Below are 17,720 nucleotides of genomic sequence, written 5' to 3'. Positions count from 1 at the left end.
GGCAGGTGGAGGAAGGGTTGATGCTTTGCTGCTGCTTGTGCATGAGAGGGGAGAGGGGGCAGTTTCAGGGTTTTACTGCTTTTCTCTCATTCATTCTTTGGGGTTTTTCTTCTGTTTCGTGGACATCTGCGAAGATCAAGAATTTCAGGTTGCATACTATAGACATTCTCTGATATTAAATGGAGTCACTGAACTTCAAATATGGCCTCAAGTATGCCCATTCTATTCACTCCACTGATGACGGCCACATCTTCTGTCAAATCCCTATAGAGCAATCTACTTCTTTAAAACTACTTTGAAAGTACACAGAGCACAAAGTTTGCTTGAGGAACAGTACATTATCTTCTGATTGGCCACAATGATCTTTTGGTCGAAGTTTTTCCAGAAACATCAGTTTTTTTACAAATTTATGAGTATTTTCACTCGTGCCAGCAAGTTTCAGACCAGGACTAAAGCCAAGTATCCTGAGCCCACTGGTCAAATCCAGGAATTACCTGGTTGCATTCTACCACTAGCTGGTTATATCACCATTTTCTATGGAGCCACTAATGCACAGGATCAGAAAAAGCTCCAGCCTTCCCGTCATTGAGGACACCTTCAAGATGAGGTAGCTCAAGACGGCAGTACCCATCACTAAGGACTTCACCATCTGGGACATGTCCTCATCTCATTAGTACCATTGGGGAGGTGGTACAGAAGCCTGAAGCCACGCACAATGTTTTAGGATCAGCTTCATTCTCTCCACCATCAGATTTCTCAAAGTTCAAAGTAAATTTACCATCAAAATACATGTCAATATATACTGCCCTGAGATAGGTTTTCTTGCTGTCATTCACAGTAGAACAAAGAAATACAATAGAATTGATGCAAAACAACAAACTTCACGACAGACATCAATAATGATAAACCTGATTCTGACTCTGGTCATTGAAATTCGTGGTCTTGCAATGGAATGCAATCTGGGAATCTGCTTGCAGATTCTCCACCAGCTGGAATGCTGAAGCGCCCATAATCCCATTTATTTGATGGAAAAGTTGGGTAGCAACAAGCTACATTTCTAATTTTTTAAATTACTGTCATTTTAGTTAATTTTGTAAATGATTAATTAACTAAATATTTATTTTTTAATTATTTGCAATACCAAGCTTATGGCAGCATTGAAAATAGAAAGAACTTGATCGAACTCAGTAGTTATGATCTTCCTTCCTTGGGCTGCAGATCCACAGTTATCTTGATATTGTCATTATGAACTGTTATAATACTGCTAATTCATGCCAGTTGTCTTTGAGGTTAGTTTTATACACTAATACACTGCATAAACTGATCAGTTTGCTTTTTTCCCCAGCATTTTTTCTTGAGTAATACTCAATTAATCACTTTAAATTATTCCTGCCAACAGTGAAATTTGCATCTCAAAACCCACAGGTATAATCAAAACAGGTTTAGAATGTAAATGTGTGAAACATGACAGTCACTTCAAGTCTGATTCAGAGTACCAAGTGGCAATTAAAAGACAAAATTTAATGCGGTAAGCATGACAGTGACAGAACTTGAAGACAATAACCACAAAGCCACTAATCACATAATATATTTTTCTTAGTGTAAAGAAAAGTTATTGAATTAGAAATACAGACAAGGCCTTCAGCCTACCAGTTCTATGCTAGTCTTTACTCTTCTACACTAACTCCAGTTGCCTGAATTTGAATAATAACTTATGTTGCTTTCCTGTCTTAAACACTTGTCTAAATATCTCTTAAGCTTAGTAATTTCACCTGACTCCAGCACTTCCTCTGAAAGCGCATACAAGGTATTAACTGTTATAATAAAATCTACTTTTAAAAACCCTCCTCAAACCTTAATTATATGCCCTCATTTTTGATAGCCCTAATCATGGGAACAATTCTGACCATCTACACCCTATCTATCCTCCAAGAGGACCACAACCTTGTCGTAGGATTGAAGGTTTGCGTGCCTCAATGACCCGGACAGCTATGCTGGCTGAAGTCAAGGCTTTATGCTTTGGCGCTTGGTAGGGTCACCCATGCCAAACAGGTCAAAGGGTAGAGGTCAGACTAAGAGCAGTCCACCGGTCCCCCAGATCTGGGGTTCGGCTTAGGGATAACAACCCTTAATGGTAAACTGAAACAGCGATGAAGAATCTTTTTATATCTGTGTACAACTGTATGGAGATGGAGGACCTTCATTGTTGCCCCAAACGTCAGCAGCGTAACAGACAGTGAGACCCTATGTGCCTTGATATTTTATATAGCACTTTAGAACACCCGTTCAAGCCTCCTCCATTCCAGCAAAAAGAAATCAGCCTACCTGCCCATAAAGTCAATGGGTAAAATAATTGTCAATCCTTTTAAGTAGAGAATGAATTTTTAGCCCAACTTTCTTTGGGGGGGGGGGGGAGAGGAGAAACAGGTAGTTAAACTTAGCTTAACTTTCTTGAAATTAATTTTTCCTTCCCTTTCATAAATTTTAAAAACTCATAAGACAAACATACTCTGTTAAATAACTGGCTTAAGCCAAAATGGGATTTAATTTTTCGAAAGGTAAGTTCGGTAGATTTAATATTCTACCACACTAGCAGAGTTTGTTCCCTCCCATAAGTCAGTTGGAGACGCGCAAGGGGAAGTGGGTGGGGGGGGGGGGTCATTTGGGAGGGAGAGGCTGACGTCATAGCCCAAGTTGGAGGAGTCCATTCAATGCTCTGAAAACACACTTCACATTCATCAGCCTATCATCTTCCCCTCCATGCAATACAGCCCTCACCAATTATCAGCCTACTGTCCTCCCCTCCGTGCAATACAACACTCACCAATCAACCTACTATCCATCTTTCAAGAAAGTTAAGCTAAGCTTAATTACCTGGTGTTTCTCTCTCCACTCCCCACCAAAGGTTGGCTAAATATTCATTCCCTCTGTGCAATACAGTGTTCACTGATTGTCAATGGCCTCCACCATCTCATGTCAAAAATTGAAACCGACTCAACCAAATAAACATGGTGCTACTGTGCATTACCATACGGGGCTGAGAGGCCTCTAATGAAATTGCTAATGGGCATTGCACATTGTACGAAGTTCAAAAAATAACGTGTTTTTTTTAAATCACAAACTCTTACAGAATCTAGGGTTCTGTGGAACCCCGACTGAGAAACCCTACTCTATTCGATAGCATTCCTTAAAGCCTCATGGGTTAATATGTGCTAGCCTAATCAAAACTTCCCAGTTTGATTCATCCTGCATTTATCAGGAAAAAATTCGATCTGATCTATAATGTACAGATTCACTGCTGTCCACAACACTTAACTATTCCTATAATCCGCAAATTTAGTAATTATAAGTTACAAAGACCATGGTACCAATGGCTAAAATCCACCATTGACCACAGATTTCCAATAGGAAAAGCATCCTTCCATCACTAGCTCATCGTACCCCATTGAATATTGAAAAGTCTGGGTAGAGTGGATGAGGAAGAATTATCGGGAAGTCTAGGACGAGAGCAGACAGTCTCAGAATTCAGGGACATACATTTGGAACAGAGGTGAAGAAAAATTTCTTTAGCCAGAGGGTGGTGAATCTGTGCAATTCTTTGCCATAGTTGGCTGTACAGACTAAGTTTTTGGGTGTATTTAAGGTGGAGGGTGATAGGAAAAGGCAGGAGAATGGTTTTGCGAGGGATAATAAATCAGCCATAATGAAATAGCAGAACTGACTCGATGGGTTGAACCGGGTACTCCTGCTCCTATATCTTATGGTCTTAACCTTGTAGATCAGTCTACCATACAGGATATCATCAAGCACCTTGTGTCCACAATGACAACATCAAACATCTGTCGTCATTAACCTTTTTATTCATCTCCTCAAAATATTCATACTACAGGCGCTGGATTTTCCCCACAAAGCCAAGCTAACTATGGTCTCTGCCTTTCCAAACATACATATATCCCACCTCCTATTGACTTTTCCTCAGTTATTTCTCCACAAATACCAAACACTCGCCAGCCTTCTCTGATAAAGGAAGATCAGCTAACTTCCAATCCTCTGGCACCTCATCTACGGCTAACAAAAATCTCCATTAGAACCCCTGCTTACCCTTTATTCCAGATAGTAACCTTGGGCAGATCTCATCCAACCTGGAGATAATCTTCTAATTATTAATAGAGCAAGACATGATACCTTACCATTATCCAGTACCCCTTACCTTAAAACAGAGGTTCCAAACTGGGACCCACAGACCCCTCAGTTAATGGTAGGAGTACATGCATTAAAAAAGGTTGGGAACCGCTGCCTTAAGGATAAGTCTGTGTACTTTTGCTCAAACTTTTTGGAAAGAATTCTGAGAAAGGAACGCATCTTACCTTTGACGCTGGCCTTCTCAAGCTACGAAGGAGCTTCCCTCGCTTTGACTCATCTCCATCTGTTTCGTAAGTACTGGCTGAATTTTCTCCCTTGGTCAATGATGAATCAGCTTCCGCTTTCTTCTGTGACAAGGACCCCAGTTCATCATCGCTCCCAACACTGAAGCTTGTGCGATAACTTGCAAACTTGCCTAATTTCTTGGACCGATCTCTGTACAACGATGGTTTGCTGACAGATGAAAGTTTCCTCTGACGGTCCAGGGAGCTAATATCCATCTCACTATCTGATCCATTGCCGCTTCCATTCGACTGCGACTTGGCAGAAATAGAATTCCTGATGGTTATAATTTTGCCCTGGGTACTGTCATGCGGTACCGAGTATATATTCTCTTCATCCCCTCTCGGTCTTACCAACGTGTCTATTGGCTCTGCATAATCCGAGGTGAAGGACCCATCGTCAGAAGGCGCCCAGCTTACAGTTGAAGACTTTCTCTGCATTTCTTTGCTTCCTGGTTCTTTCCCCTCAGTGGGATCCATTTTCTTCACCAGTTTGTCAAAATGTACCATCGGCTTTGGTTTTACTGGAGGAGGTACTTTGTTACTTAGCCTCTCAAAAGAACTAAGAGTGCTGCTCAGCAAGTAGTTTTCATTCCCCTCAAGGTCCATAGAGAGCTTGGACTGCTCTTTGATCACCAGAGTCCCAGAAGTTTCATCCCGTGCAGCATAAGGTGGTGGACCTTCAATATCCTCATCATAATCAAAGCAATTTGAATTGTTGAGGGGTGAGCTGGGCCTTGGAGAAAAGCCAAACACTTCTTCCGTATTACTGCATGCCTCGGCCGCGTTATCATACATATGTGAAGCTTCAACAATGGTTTTCTTTTCAGCTGCATCTCTGAAAAATGGGGCAAAGATCTCCACATTGTGCTGAAAGGAATACCCACCAGTTATTTTGGCGAATTTTCCACAGATCTCTTGAGCAATTTCTTGGCCTTCTTCAACCTGGTCCCGCGACACATCGCTCTCCAATCCTTCAGCCCCGTCAGTGACTGCTACTAACTGAATAGGAATAATATCCTGCACGTCTGACAAAAAAGCTCTGAGCATGGCCAAGGAAGCTTTGCGTCTTGCTAAGTAAAAAATAATGTACCCATGGACTAATTGGTTTTTTCTTATGTTGAAAGAGGAATGATAGGAGAGAATAGATAGCTCGACACGCTTACGTGCTGTTCCAATTGGTAATTCAAGCATGACTGAATTACTGTTCCCAGGTTGCGATGAACTACAAAAATGAGGTTGAATAATGGACAAGAGAACTTCATCCACACCAAAAAGGTCACCACACATCAAACACATGACTATTCGGAGATCTGCATCAGTTAAGTCTTTAATGCTTGGGGAAGAGCTTACGAGATTCAAATTACGTTTCATAGTGTCTAACAAGCCTTTTAGGGCCTGATTGATTTGTAGTTCACTGAAATTTCGTCCAGAACCCACACTGTGAGAAGTTACATCAACAAAAAGGCATTGCAGTTTGTTGGCAAGTTGTTGGCCATGGTTCCTCAACGTCTGTAGTGTTTCTCCACCACTCTCCCTTTTGTAAGCCAGAACTAGTGTTAGAGGCAGCTGCGCTAAATGATTGTCCTTTCGATCCAAAGTTGATCCTTTCAGTTTCTCTAAGCTCTCTTTTATGTAATACAGAGATTCTTTGGAGTTGTACAGGCAAAGGCAACCGTGAGGCTGAAAGGTTGGTGTCTGAAAGGAATTAACCCGATGTTTCACATTACCTTCTATTGGTCGCAATGACAGCTCATACATTTTCCCCTCAAGAACGTACTTATCATCCGTACACAGCACTCGAATTTCATTAGCCAGTTCATGTGCAAGTCCATCCTTGCCAAGTAGTACAAGGTTGAGCTTGTCGGCATTAGAGTCCGAATGAGAGTTCAGATGGTTTCGATCTGAAGATCGATAAAATTTTGCAGCCAACAACTGCTCAACTTTGCTATCAATACAGTTCTGACTGTTTGGACATGTCTCCTTGGTTGGATGATATACAAAATGAATATGTTTTAACACAAGAGCATCTCGTTCAGCTTGCAGTTTCTGAAGTGCCTTAAATCGTTGCTCATCTCCTAAAACATCCTGGATGAGACCCATTTTCTCCTTGCTAGGTTTGGCATCCAACTCCAATTCATAAAATAACTCTGAATATTCTAAAAGCAGTTCTTGAAATTGATCCTTGGCTTTATCTATAATCTCGCGTTGATGTCTACTGTAAATATCTTGGTATTCCTGCTCTTGGAGCCACTGATAGAATTCCTCATTCATAACAAAACTTCTAGCCTCTTCCCATGGTTTTCCAGGAGTTATGAAGGGCGACGATGACAGATTTTCCTTAAAGGCCCTCCTCATTTCATCTCTTTTTCTTTCATTCTTCAGTTTTTCTAAATGCTTTCTGAATTGATCTTCAGCACATTTCCCGGCCAGCAAGTCAAATGGAATCCGGGTGTCATCCATTTTATCAATATGATCAGTTTTATCCCAGGGTGTTTCACTCAGCACAACAAACCAGGCTGCAAAGTCCTGCTTGGTCTTTAACCTCTGCTGTGCCATGGTCCAGTTCAAGTTCTCAATCTCATTCAGATCGGGGAAAAGGGCATCAAGCGCTAGCACAAGTTTATTGAGGTACTTGTTCTTTAAGTGATCAATGTGCCTCTCTTTGAGCATTAAAATGTGCTGCAAGAACAGTTTTTTGGCCTTTGGGGTTCCTTCGAGATGCACATAGTCCAGGAATTCAGATTTCATATGCATTTTCCTAGTGGCATTTGTCCAACTTTCATTATAATGGATGACACACTGGCTAATGATGAAGTCATATTTGTCTTTTGCATTAGCTATTAGTTGACTTTGTTGTTTTAATGCTTCATAGTATGGAATTATTTTAGGCCTTGACCGGCTTTTGTCTATCAACTGCACCAAAGTACTGAAGGCCAATTCCACATTGACATTTGATCGTGCTGACGTCTCCACCACCTGGAGGTTCTTTTTAGTCATGGCAAAGGAGTGAGCTTCACGGATGTATCGCTCCACCCCTTCGTCGCATTTTGTCAGCACCACCACGATAGGTTTCTTTGTTTTTATTATTTGGTTATACAAGTTCGTGATAAATCTAAGCTGGTCCTCAAAATTCCTGTTCATACCCCGGCTGACATCTATGCAGAGGAGGAAGCCATCAATTAAGAGCTTCCCTTCTGGCATCTGCTTCTGTTCAAAGTCTTGTTCCAGACCCAACTGATCAGTGCAAATATACATCAACTTTTCAGCAGATGCCAATTTGGTTGCTGCTGCACGTTTAATGTAAGGTTGCAGAGCAGTGCTCCGGTGAGGCTGAAAAGTCTGATCATCGATGAACTCTGTCTGTTCCACCACGTGAATTCGACATTCCACTCCTTCCTCCACCGCTCTAGCTACCTCACCCCAGTACAAAAAATGGTCATTGTTAACAACTCGGCCCCCAAAGTCACTGGTGCTGAGGACCGACGTGTGGTCAAGATGAAAATGATCAGCTTTAGGGCGTACAAATCGATTGCAGAAGCAAGACTTGCCAACACCACACTGGCCTTTCTCCTTCTCCGTCCCAGACAATCCCACCACACTGATGTTGTAACTTGGGATCCGAGCATCCTGTTTTTTTGCCATCATAAGCATCCAATCATCCTGATACAGTCAACAGCATGTTAGTAGTTGTACCTACTCTCAAGTACAGTACCACTAGAGGTCTTCTGGCAAGCTGAAGGGTGCGGAGTTACAGACAGGCACCTTTCGCAACACCAGCTTCAAACCCCATGTTTCTGTGGTCCCCAGTATTACGATGTGGTCCTAATAATACCTTGTGAAAGAAAAACAAGACAAAAGGAACATTCATTAGGATAGGAAATGAAATGCAATGGAGATAGATAAGTTTTGCATCTGACTAAATTTTGTAAAAGATACATAACAATGGTGCCTTTTCAAACTTGTACTTTTAGCAGCAGCGACTTAAAGACATAAAGAGTAGCTTATTTATCATACGTACATCGAAACATACAGTGCAATGCATCATTTACAATCAGTGACCAACATAGCCCGCAGGTGTCACCACGCTTCTGACGCCCAATGATTGATTTTGCAACTTGCACCATGAAGTAGTGTGCCAACCATGACGCTACGTGTCACAATTAAAGCCGATGAATTATTACAAAGGATTAAAGGATAATTTTGAAAATCAACTATTGTACTCAACCTAATTTTACCAAGAGAACAGTTCAGCACAGGAACAAGCCCTTCAGCCCACAACCCATAACATGCCAACCATGATATCTGGTACAAAAGCAACAAAAATGGTAAATGCTGGACAGACTGAGTAAATGCTTCAAGTCAAGGACGCTCCATTTGAACTGGGAAAGCGAGAAAACAAGTTAGTTTTATGTGGGAGAAAGGGCAAGCCCAAGGGAACACTTGATAAGGCAAGGCCAATCATTTTGCCCCAACACAGGTATAAAAAGCATTCCTTAAGGCAGCCATTTTTATACCATGGACCCCACCATTAACCAAGATGTTAGAAACTGTTTTAGTAATACATTTTATAGCATTTGTACATTTTAACAAACTCATGTTTCTCATACTCACTGGCACATTATCCACGTGATGTATTTTTAAAAATTTATGTAATTTTTAAAATTATGTAGCCCATTAACTAATTCATTCTTATCCAAGCAATTTTCTTTCTTATCTATAAAACTGAGATTTTTCAGAAGTGCCATCTTACACCATTTAGCATCAATTCCCCTCTAAGCATAGTTTCTCAGTTTTTCATTAGTTTGCTTAGTACCTATATGATAGTACTCGAAAATAAAATGAAATGTTGGAATTAAGACTTGCCATTTTTGACTCCCAGAAGAACCCCCAAGTATCAGAGTATCAAGGATCCTACAGAGGGGCCTGCAGACCACAGGTTGGGAACTCCTGCCTTAAGGTAATTTGCATGTGTTGCTTGCATAGCTTCCAATATGCATTCCATTTGGTGCTCAACATGTGTGGCCTCCATACTGGAGAAACCAAAAGCTGATTGGGTGACTGCTTTAAGAGGTTCATACCCCAGGAGTGATTGGCCTTCCAGCTGATGCTCCCCTCTTCTGCCCCCCATTCCCAACTTGATAATCCCATGACACTGATGTAACTTGGGATCTGCATATCCTATTTCTTTGCCATCACAGTTATCTCATCATCCTGACAGTATTTGCACCTACTCCCATTACAGTACAGCTGTAGGTCTCCTGGTAATCTGAAGGGTGTGGAGTTACAGACACATTTTGTGACAACAGATCCAAAATGTTGGAGGAACTTGCTTTTTCCCGGGGCTGAAATGGCTAACACGAGGGGGCGTAGTTTTAAGGTGCTTGGAAGTAGGTACAAAGGGGATAAGTTTTTCCACGCAAAGAGTGGTGAATGTATGGAATGCACTGCCAGTGAAGGTGGTAGAGGCGGATACAATAGGGTCTTTTAAGAGACTCTTAGATAGGTACACGGAGCTTAAAGACAGAGGGCTATGCAGTAGGGAAATTCGAGACAGTTTCTAGAGTAGGTTACACGGTTAGCACAACATTGTGGGCCCAAGGGCCTGTAACGTGCTGTAGATTTTCTACGTTCTATGTTCTAATTCAGCAAGCCATGCAGCATCTTATGGAAGAGAGTAAACAGTCGATGCCTTGGGCCAAGTTCCTTCATCAGGACTGGAAAGAAAGCGGAGAAGTCAGAGTAAGAAGGTGGAGGGAGGGGAAGCAGTAGTACAGGGTGGCAGGTGATAGGTGAAACCAGGAGAGGGGGAGGGAGTGAAGTAAAGAGCTGGGAAGTCAAATAGTGAAAGAGATAAAAGGCTGGAGAAGTGGGAAACTGATAGAAGAGGGAAGACAACTAGGGAAGAAAGGGAAGGAGGATAAGCACCAAGGGGAGGTGATGGGTGGATAAAGAGATAGGGTGAGGGGGAAAACAGGAATGGGGAATGGTGGTGAGGGCGAGCAATTATAAAAAGTTCAAGAAATCAAAGTTCACGCCATCAGATTGGCGGATACCCAGTCGGAATATAAGGCGTTGCTCCTCCAATCTGAGCACGGCCTCATCGTGATATTAGGAGGCCATGGACTGGCATGTTGAAATTGGAATACAAAGCAGAACTGGGAGATCCCGCTTTTTCTGACCAACGGTGTGGAGGTGCTTGGGTCTTCTGCACTGTTTCAACAAGGGCCAATGTAAGCTTGAGAAGTAGCATTTTGTCCTCCACCTGAACACGTTACCATATTTGTTACCATATCACATTCAACAATTTCACATAATGTGCTTTGCTTTTGTTCTTATTAGAGATAGTTAAACACTGGCTGGTGTTGGCACATGGCCAAGTGGTTAAGGCATTCGTCTAGTGATTTGAAGGTTACTAGTTTGAGCCGTGCCTGAGGCAGCGTGTTGTGTCCTTGAGCAAGGCACTTAACCACACATTGCTCTGCAACGACACCGGTGCCAAGCTGTATGGGTCCTAATGCCCTTCCCTTGGACAACATTGGTGTCATGGAGAGGGGAGACTTGTAGCATGGGCAACTGCTGGTCTTCCATACAACCTTGCCCAGGCCTGCACCCTGAAAACCTTCCAAGGTGCAAATCCATGGTCTCATGAGACTAACTGATGCCTATTTATTTAGACACTGGCTGATCTACTGGGCATAACCACATTCTCTTTTAGATTTCAGATCCTGCCACACGTAACAGCTCTAACCTGTCCCTTTAGTTTTCCTTCTAACAGCCTTCATTAATTTAATCTGTTAACCTGACAACTCTAAGGAGTTGGACAAGATTGGGAAAAGTAACTTAATTTGACGGAGGATTGGACGCGGATTCTGAAGCTGGTTAACTCTTCTTCGATCTGTACTAGTCATTCATTGATTCCATTTAAAATTGTACATCGTTACCATTTGACAAAGGAGAGATTGTCTAAAATATTCCCCAACATTGACAGTCATTGTGATAGATGTAAAACTGAGACAGCTACACTGACACACATGTTTTGGTCTTGTTCTATATTGGAACAGTTCGGGAAATCAGTTTTCTCGACAATTTCTAAAGCGCTTAAAATTAATTTACAACCTAACAAATTAACTGTGCTTTCTGGAATAATTCCTCAAAATATCCGTGGTATCTCTTTGTCTGACCAACATGTTATTGCATTTGTTACATTGATAGCTAGGACGGCCATTTTGTTGATGTGGAAGGATACATCGGCTCCCACTTTGTCACAATGGTTCTGTCAAGGAATGCTATGTCTTAGTTTGGAGAAAATTTAGAAGTCGAACCTTTGAACCTATGTTTAATTTTGAGAAAAGATGGGGTTAATTTACTCGTTATTATCATTTGAGTTAATTGATGATTTCCTCCAAGATCTAATTGTAAACTTTTGGTAATTTTTTTTTCTTGCTGGTGATTTGATGTTTATCTTTAGACGCTTTTTGTATGACGCATGGCTCTGGGGTTGAACACCTAATGGGGTTTTTCCCCCTCACTTTTTCTTGCTTAGTAGGGTTTCCCCCCTCTTTTTTGAAAAAAATCACCAAATTTTTTCAATCTTTAAAATAATGTTTTTTTTTGAGACATTGTAAGTTTGCTTACTTTGATGTGTTCTTGTTAATTTTGGATAATAATAATAAGATTTGAAAAGAATAAAAAGGAAAGAAGGAGTTGGGCATGTTCAGTGATCCTAGAAATCTACAGGGAAACAGCAATACTCCTTTTTTGCTGATTTACACAGCCCTGTAAACATGGGTGCAACACAACATTAAGTATTAATAATGCTGGTTGCTCTGCCATTACGCTTTACCAAACCTAGCACATCATTCACCGAGCTGCAATCACCACGAGAAAAATCCTCAGTAATGTCATCCAGTCTTCAGCTGTTGTTACCTCAAAACAAGACAATACACGAGTGGCCAGTATCAATCCTTGAATCTTTGCTGTCGCATCCAGGACAGACTCTCCTTCACAACAGACGCAGCAATTAAACCACAGCAATTAGCTTGTGCATACCTCAACATCACAGGAAAGCAATCAGATTTGGGAAATTTTGGAACTTACTCTGGAACAGAGAATTCCAAAGACTTGTAACAGCTTCCATTGCAAGATTATCCCTAGTGCGCATGCGCTGGTCATGCATGCAGCCTGGTACAGCCGTTCCGATCTATTCTTACTTTCTTCTTCTTACTTTTTAATTTACGTTATTTTTTGTATTTTTTTTCTCTCACGGTAACACGTCGAAGCTGCACCCTCTCTAAAATGCTGGTGGAGAGAATTTTATTTGGGTATTTCTTAGCGCTGGAAATGGTTACATCCTGACACGCGGGACAGAAGCAAGGTCGCATTGTGTATTCCAGAAACCAGCTAATGCCAGCTGGTTTAGCGAGCAGAGCGGCAGACACTACTGCCGAAATCCGGAGGAAAACACGCAGAGTAGGCAGAGGGGGATCACAAAGTCGAGGAAAGAGGACCGGGTCGAGACAAAAGAAACTTATGGAGAAGAGGAGTTCGGTGGGTAATACCGTTCCGGCTGACCGGGAGTGCACTGAGAGCAGTAAGCGTGAAGGAGTTGGGTGCTTACTGATCTGGTTAACAACGGATGGTGCAATCCGGGGCATATTACGATCGAGGAACATGTTTGCAGACTGGATATTGAACTTTTTACTGTTGGACTAAGGCCACATTCCACCGTGATACAACACTTGGCAGCACGGGAGGTCGTTCCTGCCTGTGGCTATCGAACGTGCAGCTCCTCCCATGAAGGGTCAGACACCCTGAGCTAATAGACTGGTCCTGGACTTATTTTCTATCTGGCATAGTTTGCATTTTGTTGTTTGATTGTTGGGGGTTTTTGTATTGCTATATTCACGCTCTATTCTTGGTTGGTGCGGCTGTAACGAAACCAAATTTCCCTCGGGATTAATGAAGTATATCTATCTATCTAACCCCAGCCTTCTCTGATCCACGTGTGCCTACTGTTACACACTATTCCTGCCTTAAGAACAGTACTTCCAAAGTGGGATCATGCCCATTTTCTATCCTATCCATCCTCCTCCTCCTGATATCTGCAAATCCCCTCCACTGCCCTCTGCAACCTTTAGCAAATTCCAGTTCCCCAAACCTCTGTCTCCTTTCATTCATTCCTTTTACAACTCCAAATCCCACCATCTGAGAGCTCCAGTTCCATCTTGTACTGAGGCAGTCTTATCCATAACAGCACAACTAGGAGATCCAGTGGCCCAAGTTGAATCCCAGTCACAAATGCTTAGTGTGTAATGTACGAGCTCTGCCAAGTGTTTCCTCAAAGTGCTGTTTCCATTTCCTCCCACATTCCAGACATGTGTCGTTTTAACTAGCCCAGAAGTGGAGCTGCGTGGTAAAAATCAGGGGGAGGAGGTGATATCAGAATCAGGTTTAATATCACTAGCATATGTTGCAAAATTGGTTAACTTTGTGGCAGCAGTATAAAGCAATACATGGTAAATTTAGGAAAAAACTGAATTAAAGTATATGCACAGTATATTAAACAGTTAAATAAGTAGTACAAAAATAGAAATAAAAAAGTAGTGAGGTAGTGTTCATGGGTTCAATGTCTAATCAGAAATGGGATAACAGAAGCTGTTCCTGAATTGCTGAATGTGCACCTTCAGGCTCCTATGCCTCCTTCCTGAAGGTAGCAATGAGAAATGGGTATGTCCTAGTGGTGGAGGTCCGTAATGATGGATGCCAGCTTTTTGAAGCCTCGTTTCTTGAAGAGGTCTTGGGTACCCGTGATGCAGCTGGCTAATTTTGTTGCACTCTGCAGCTTACTTTGATGACAGAGGAATAAAACCGGACTAGTGTAGGACTTGCATAAACGGGTCCTTGACAATCACCAAGGACTCGCCAAGCCAAAAGTTTGTTCCCTTCCACACTGAAGACTCTGCTTGCTTCCTCCAAATTAAAGATTTTGCAACGGAAGCTCTTACAGGTCCTTATTGTGTCTTCGGAACCCCCTTTGTTCTTTCACCTTTGCTACATTGAAAACTATCAACCGTGCTGTTCTTGTCCTAAAACTGAGAGGAAAACATTAAGCTTGCTTCCAACATTCACATAGCCCACCTTTCGCCCCCACCCCTATAGCATTTCCTCAATTTCCCGATTTTGAGGATCTCTGCCATTAAGCCAGAAAATATGATAGTGTAACTATTTTCTCTGCAGTTTCTGAAAATCCATACGACTGTCCCAATTGTTCCATCATCTACATGGGCAATGCTGCCCATACACCAACAATGGCTGGGCCCACCTCTGTCCATTCCATTTCCCACAACTCTGTCCCTCAGAATATTACCTTCATCATCTTCATCAAATTCCCTCATGCTGACAAATTTCAAGTTTTGTTTAACCCAACTCTTCAGACCAACATAAATACAAGAGATTCTGCTGGAAATCTTCAGCAACTCACAGCCAGACAAAGTGCTGGTGAACTCAGCAGATCAGGCAGCATCTATGGAAAAGAGTAAACAGGCGACGTTTCAGGTCGAGACCCTTCATCAGGACTAGAAAAAGAGAAGTCAGAGTAAGGTGGAGGAGGGGAGGAAGAAGTACAAGGTGGCAGGTGATAAGTGAAACTGGGAGAAGGGGAGGAGGTGAAGTAAAGAGCTGGGAACCCAATAGGTGAAAGGGATAAAGGGCTGGAAAAGGGGGAATCTGATACAAGAGGATATAAGATCATGGAAGAAAGGGAAGGGGCAGGAACACTAGAGGGAGATGATGGGTAAAGTAAGGAGATGAGGGTATCTGATCTCTCACCCGATCTCCTTACTGACACATCACTGCCCCTTCCCCTTCTTCCATGGTGCGTACTGCAAAGGTATAGTTAAGATAGCTATGGGAGTCTACAAGTGTCCCACCATTTCTATTCAATAAAACACCTGAGAGGCACATATTGCAATGCACGAGTTTGCTCGTTTGTAGGTTCCATGTTATTTGATATCATTATACACCATGTTATATGACATCATTATGCACTGTCTCACATCACCATGATTATTCTTGGCAAATTCTTCTGCACAAGTGGTTTGCCATTGCCTTCTTCTGGGCAGAGTCTTTACAAGATGGTTGACTACAGCCATTATCAATATTCTTCAGAGGTGGTCTGCCTGGCGTCAGTGGTCGCATAACCAGGGCTTGTGATCTGCACCGGCTGCTCATACAACCATCCACCACCTGTTCCCAGAAGTTCACATGACCATTATTGGGCAGGGGAGGGGGGAGGGGGGAGGGGGGGAGGGGGGAGGGGGGGGAGGGGGGAGGGGGGAGGGGGGAGGGGGGAGGGGGGAGGGAGGAGGGAGGAGGGAGGAGGGAGGAGGGAGGAGGGAGGAGGGAGGAGGGAGGAGGGAGGAGGGAGGAGGGAGGAGGGAGGAGGGAGGAGGGAGGAGGGAGGAGGGAGGAGAGAGGAGAGAGGAGAGAGGAGAGAGGAGAGAGGAGAGAGGAGAGAGGAGAGAGGAGAGAGGAGACACACACACACACACACTAAGCAGATGCTACACCTTGTCCAAGGATGGCCTGTAGGCAAGCAGAGGAAAGGAGCTCCTTGCACCTCCTTTGGTAGAGATACACCTCCACCCCACCAACCCAGAATGCACAAGTAGTCTGATCAAAAGAGCAGAGTAAGCTAAAAAATAGTTTACATGGTGTTTAAACAATGACAGCATCCTTTCTAAATTTTGGAAATAATAGCAATATTTTAGTATCACATGAATTTCTTCTTATGGTTAAATATAATTACTGAGCGATTAGGTACATTAAATAGCAAGGACCAAAACACCCAACAGCACAAGAATCCATAAATAGCACAAAATGCACATGTATTACCTTTACTCTCAATCTGTGACTGTCTCTATGACGTCCAATCATCAATCATCGTCTTCTCGTTATGGCGAATTTCATGCTGGAAAATAGAAGAGAGATGATCAGTGCTGAAGGTGAATCTGGCATTGCCTTTCAAATACTTCAAAAATGTTTAGAGTCATAGAACAGCACAGAAACTGGCCCTTTGGCCCATCTAGTCTGTGCCGAGCCATTTAAACTACCTATTCCCAGCAACCTGCACCAGGGCCATAGCCCTCCATACCCCTACCATCCACATACCTATCCAAACTTCTCTTAAATGTTGAAATCAAGCTTGCATGCATTACTTGTGCTGGTAGCTCATCCCACACTCTCACCTTCTGCGTGAAGAAGCTTCCCCCCTTGTTCCTCCTTAAAATTTTCATCTTTCACTCTTAACCCATTCGTAGTCCCACCCAGCCTCAGTGGAAAAAAAACCTGCTTGCATTTACTCTTTCTATCCCCTTTAATAATTTTACATCCCTCTATCATTTTTTTTATTAACATTTAAAGCAGGATCACACAGATATCTAAAACACAGTACCAAGTTTATTTCTGCATTACAATCCAAATATTAAATTTTGAATTACATTTTTAAATCCAAGTTCTGCTCTCCCCGCCCCCCTTTCCTCAAGAAGGCAGCATCATTAAGGACCCCAATCACCCAGGACATGCCTTGTTCTCATTGCTACCATCAGGGAGGAAATACAGAAGCCAGAAAGCATACAATAATTCAGGAATAGCTTCTTCCCCTCTGCCATCCCATTTCTGAATGGACTTTTTATTTTTGCACAATTTTATATAGCTCTTAATATATAAAAATATATATACAATTTTTAATATATATGCTACATTTATATATATATTATACACACACACACACACACACACACACATACATACATACACACACACATACATACACACACAGTACGTGTATATAAAATCTTCTGTATTGCAGTTGTGTGGTAGAATATTACTGAACAATTGTATAAAGCTGGAAGGTCACAACAGGGAAAGAGATTGAAATACAAAATGCATGATTTATTGCAGATTTGATAGGCTGAATGACCCATTTCTCCACTCAATTAGCCTTCCAATTTTTCGGTCATTATCTAGCAAGGCTCCCACTGTACTCCAAAAGCAATTAATCGTAGTTACTAACACAAAACAATTCTTCTGACAACTCACCTACCCTGACAGCTATTCCCACATCGGTTCTTTTTTTAATAAACCTGGCAAAAGCATTACTGTAAAGGCTAATCAAAGACTCTGTGCCTCTGAAATCTTTTGGTTCAAGTTACTTTTGTACTCAGTCTCATAAAAATGAACCAAAAATGTCCCACATAACTTTGGCACACGTTCTCTGGTTCCAAATTCCTGTTC

At 42.2% G+C, this 17,720-nt stretch overlaps 1 protein-coding gene across 2 annotated transcripts in view; it reads right to left on the bottom strand.

Moving 5' to 3' along the window:
- Nucleotides 1-17,720, bottom strand: part of arhgap35a (Rho GTPase activating protein 35a) — a 202,649-nt gene that overhangs the window by 110,619 nt on the left and 74,310 nt on the right. For both annotated transcript variants that reach the window (XM_072269855.1, XM_072269854.1), the window contains 2 exons: nt 16,320-16,395; nt 4,368-8,259 (listed from right to left, as the gene is read on the bottom strand). In XM_072269855.1, coding sequence (XP_072125956.1) covers nt 4,368-8,078 — 3,711 coding nt within the window. In that variant the 5' untranslated portion in view covers nt 8,079-8,259; nt 16,320-16,395. The remainder of the gene's footprint in view (nt 1-4,367; nt 8,260-16,319; nt 16,396-17,720) is intronic.

Source organism: Mobula birostris, chromosome 10 (genome assembly GCF_030028105.1).
Source record: "Mobula birostris isolate sMobBir1 chromosome 10, sMobBir1.hap1, whole genome shotgun sequence".
Taxonomy (NCBI): domain Eukaryota; kingdom Metazoa; phylum Chordata; class Chondrichthyes; order Myliobatiformes; family Myliobatidae; genus Mobula; species Mobula birostris.
Note: the sequence above shows the minus strand (reverse complement) of the source record. Positions and strands in the feature narration are given on the sequence as shown.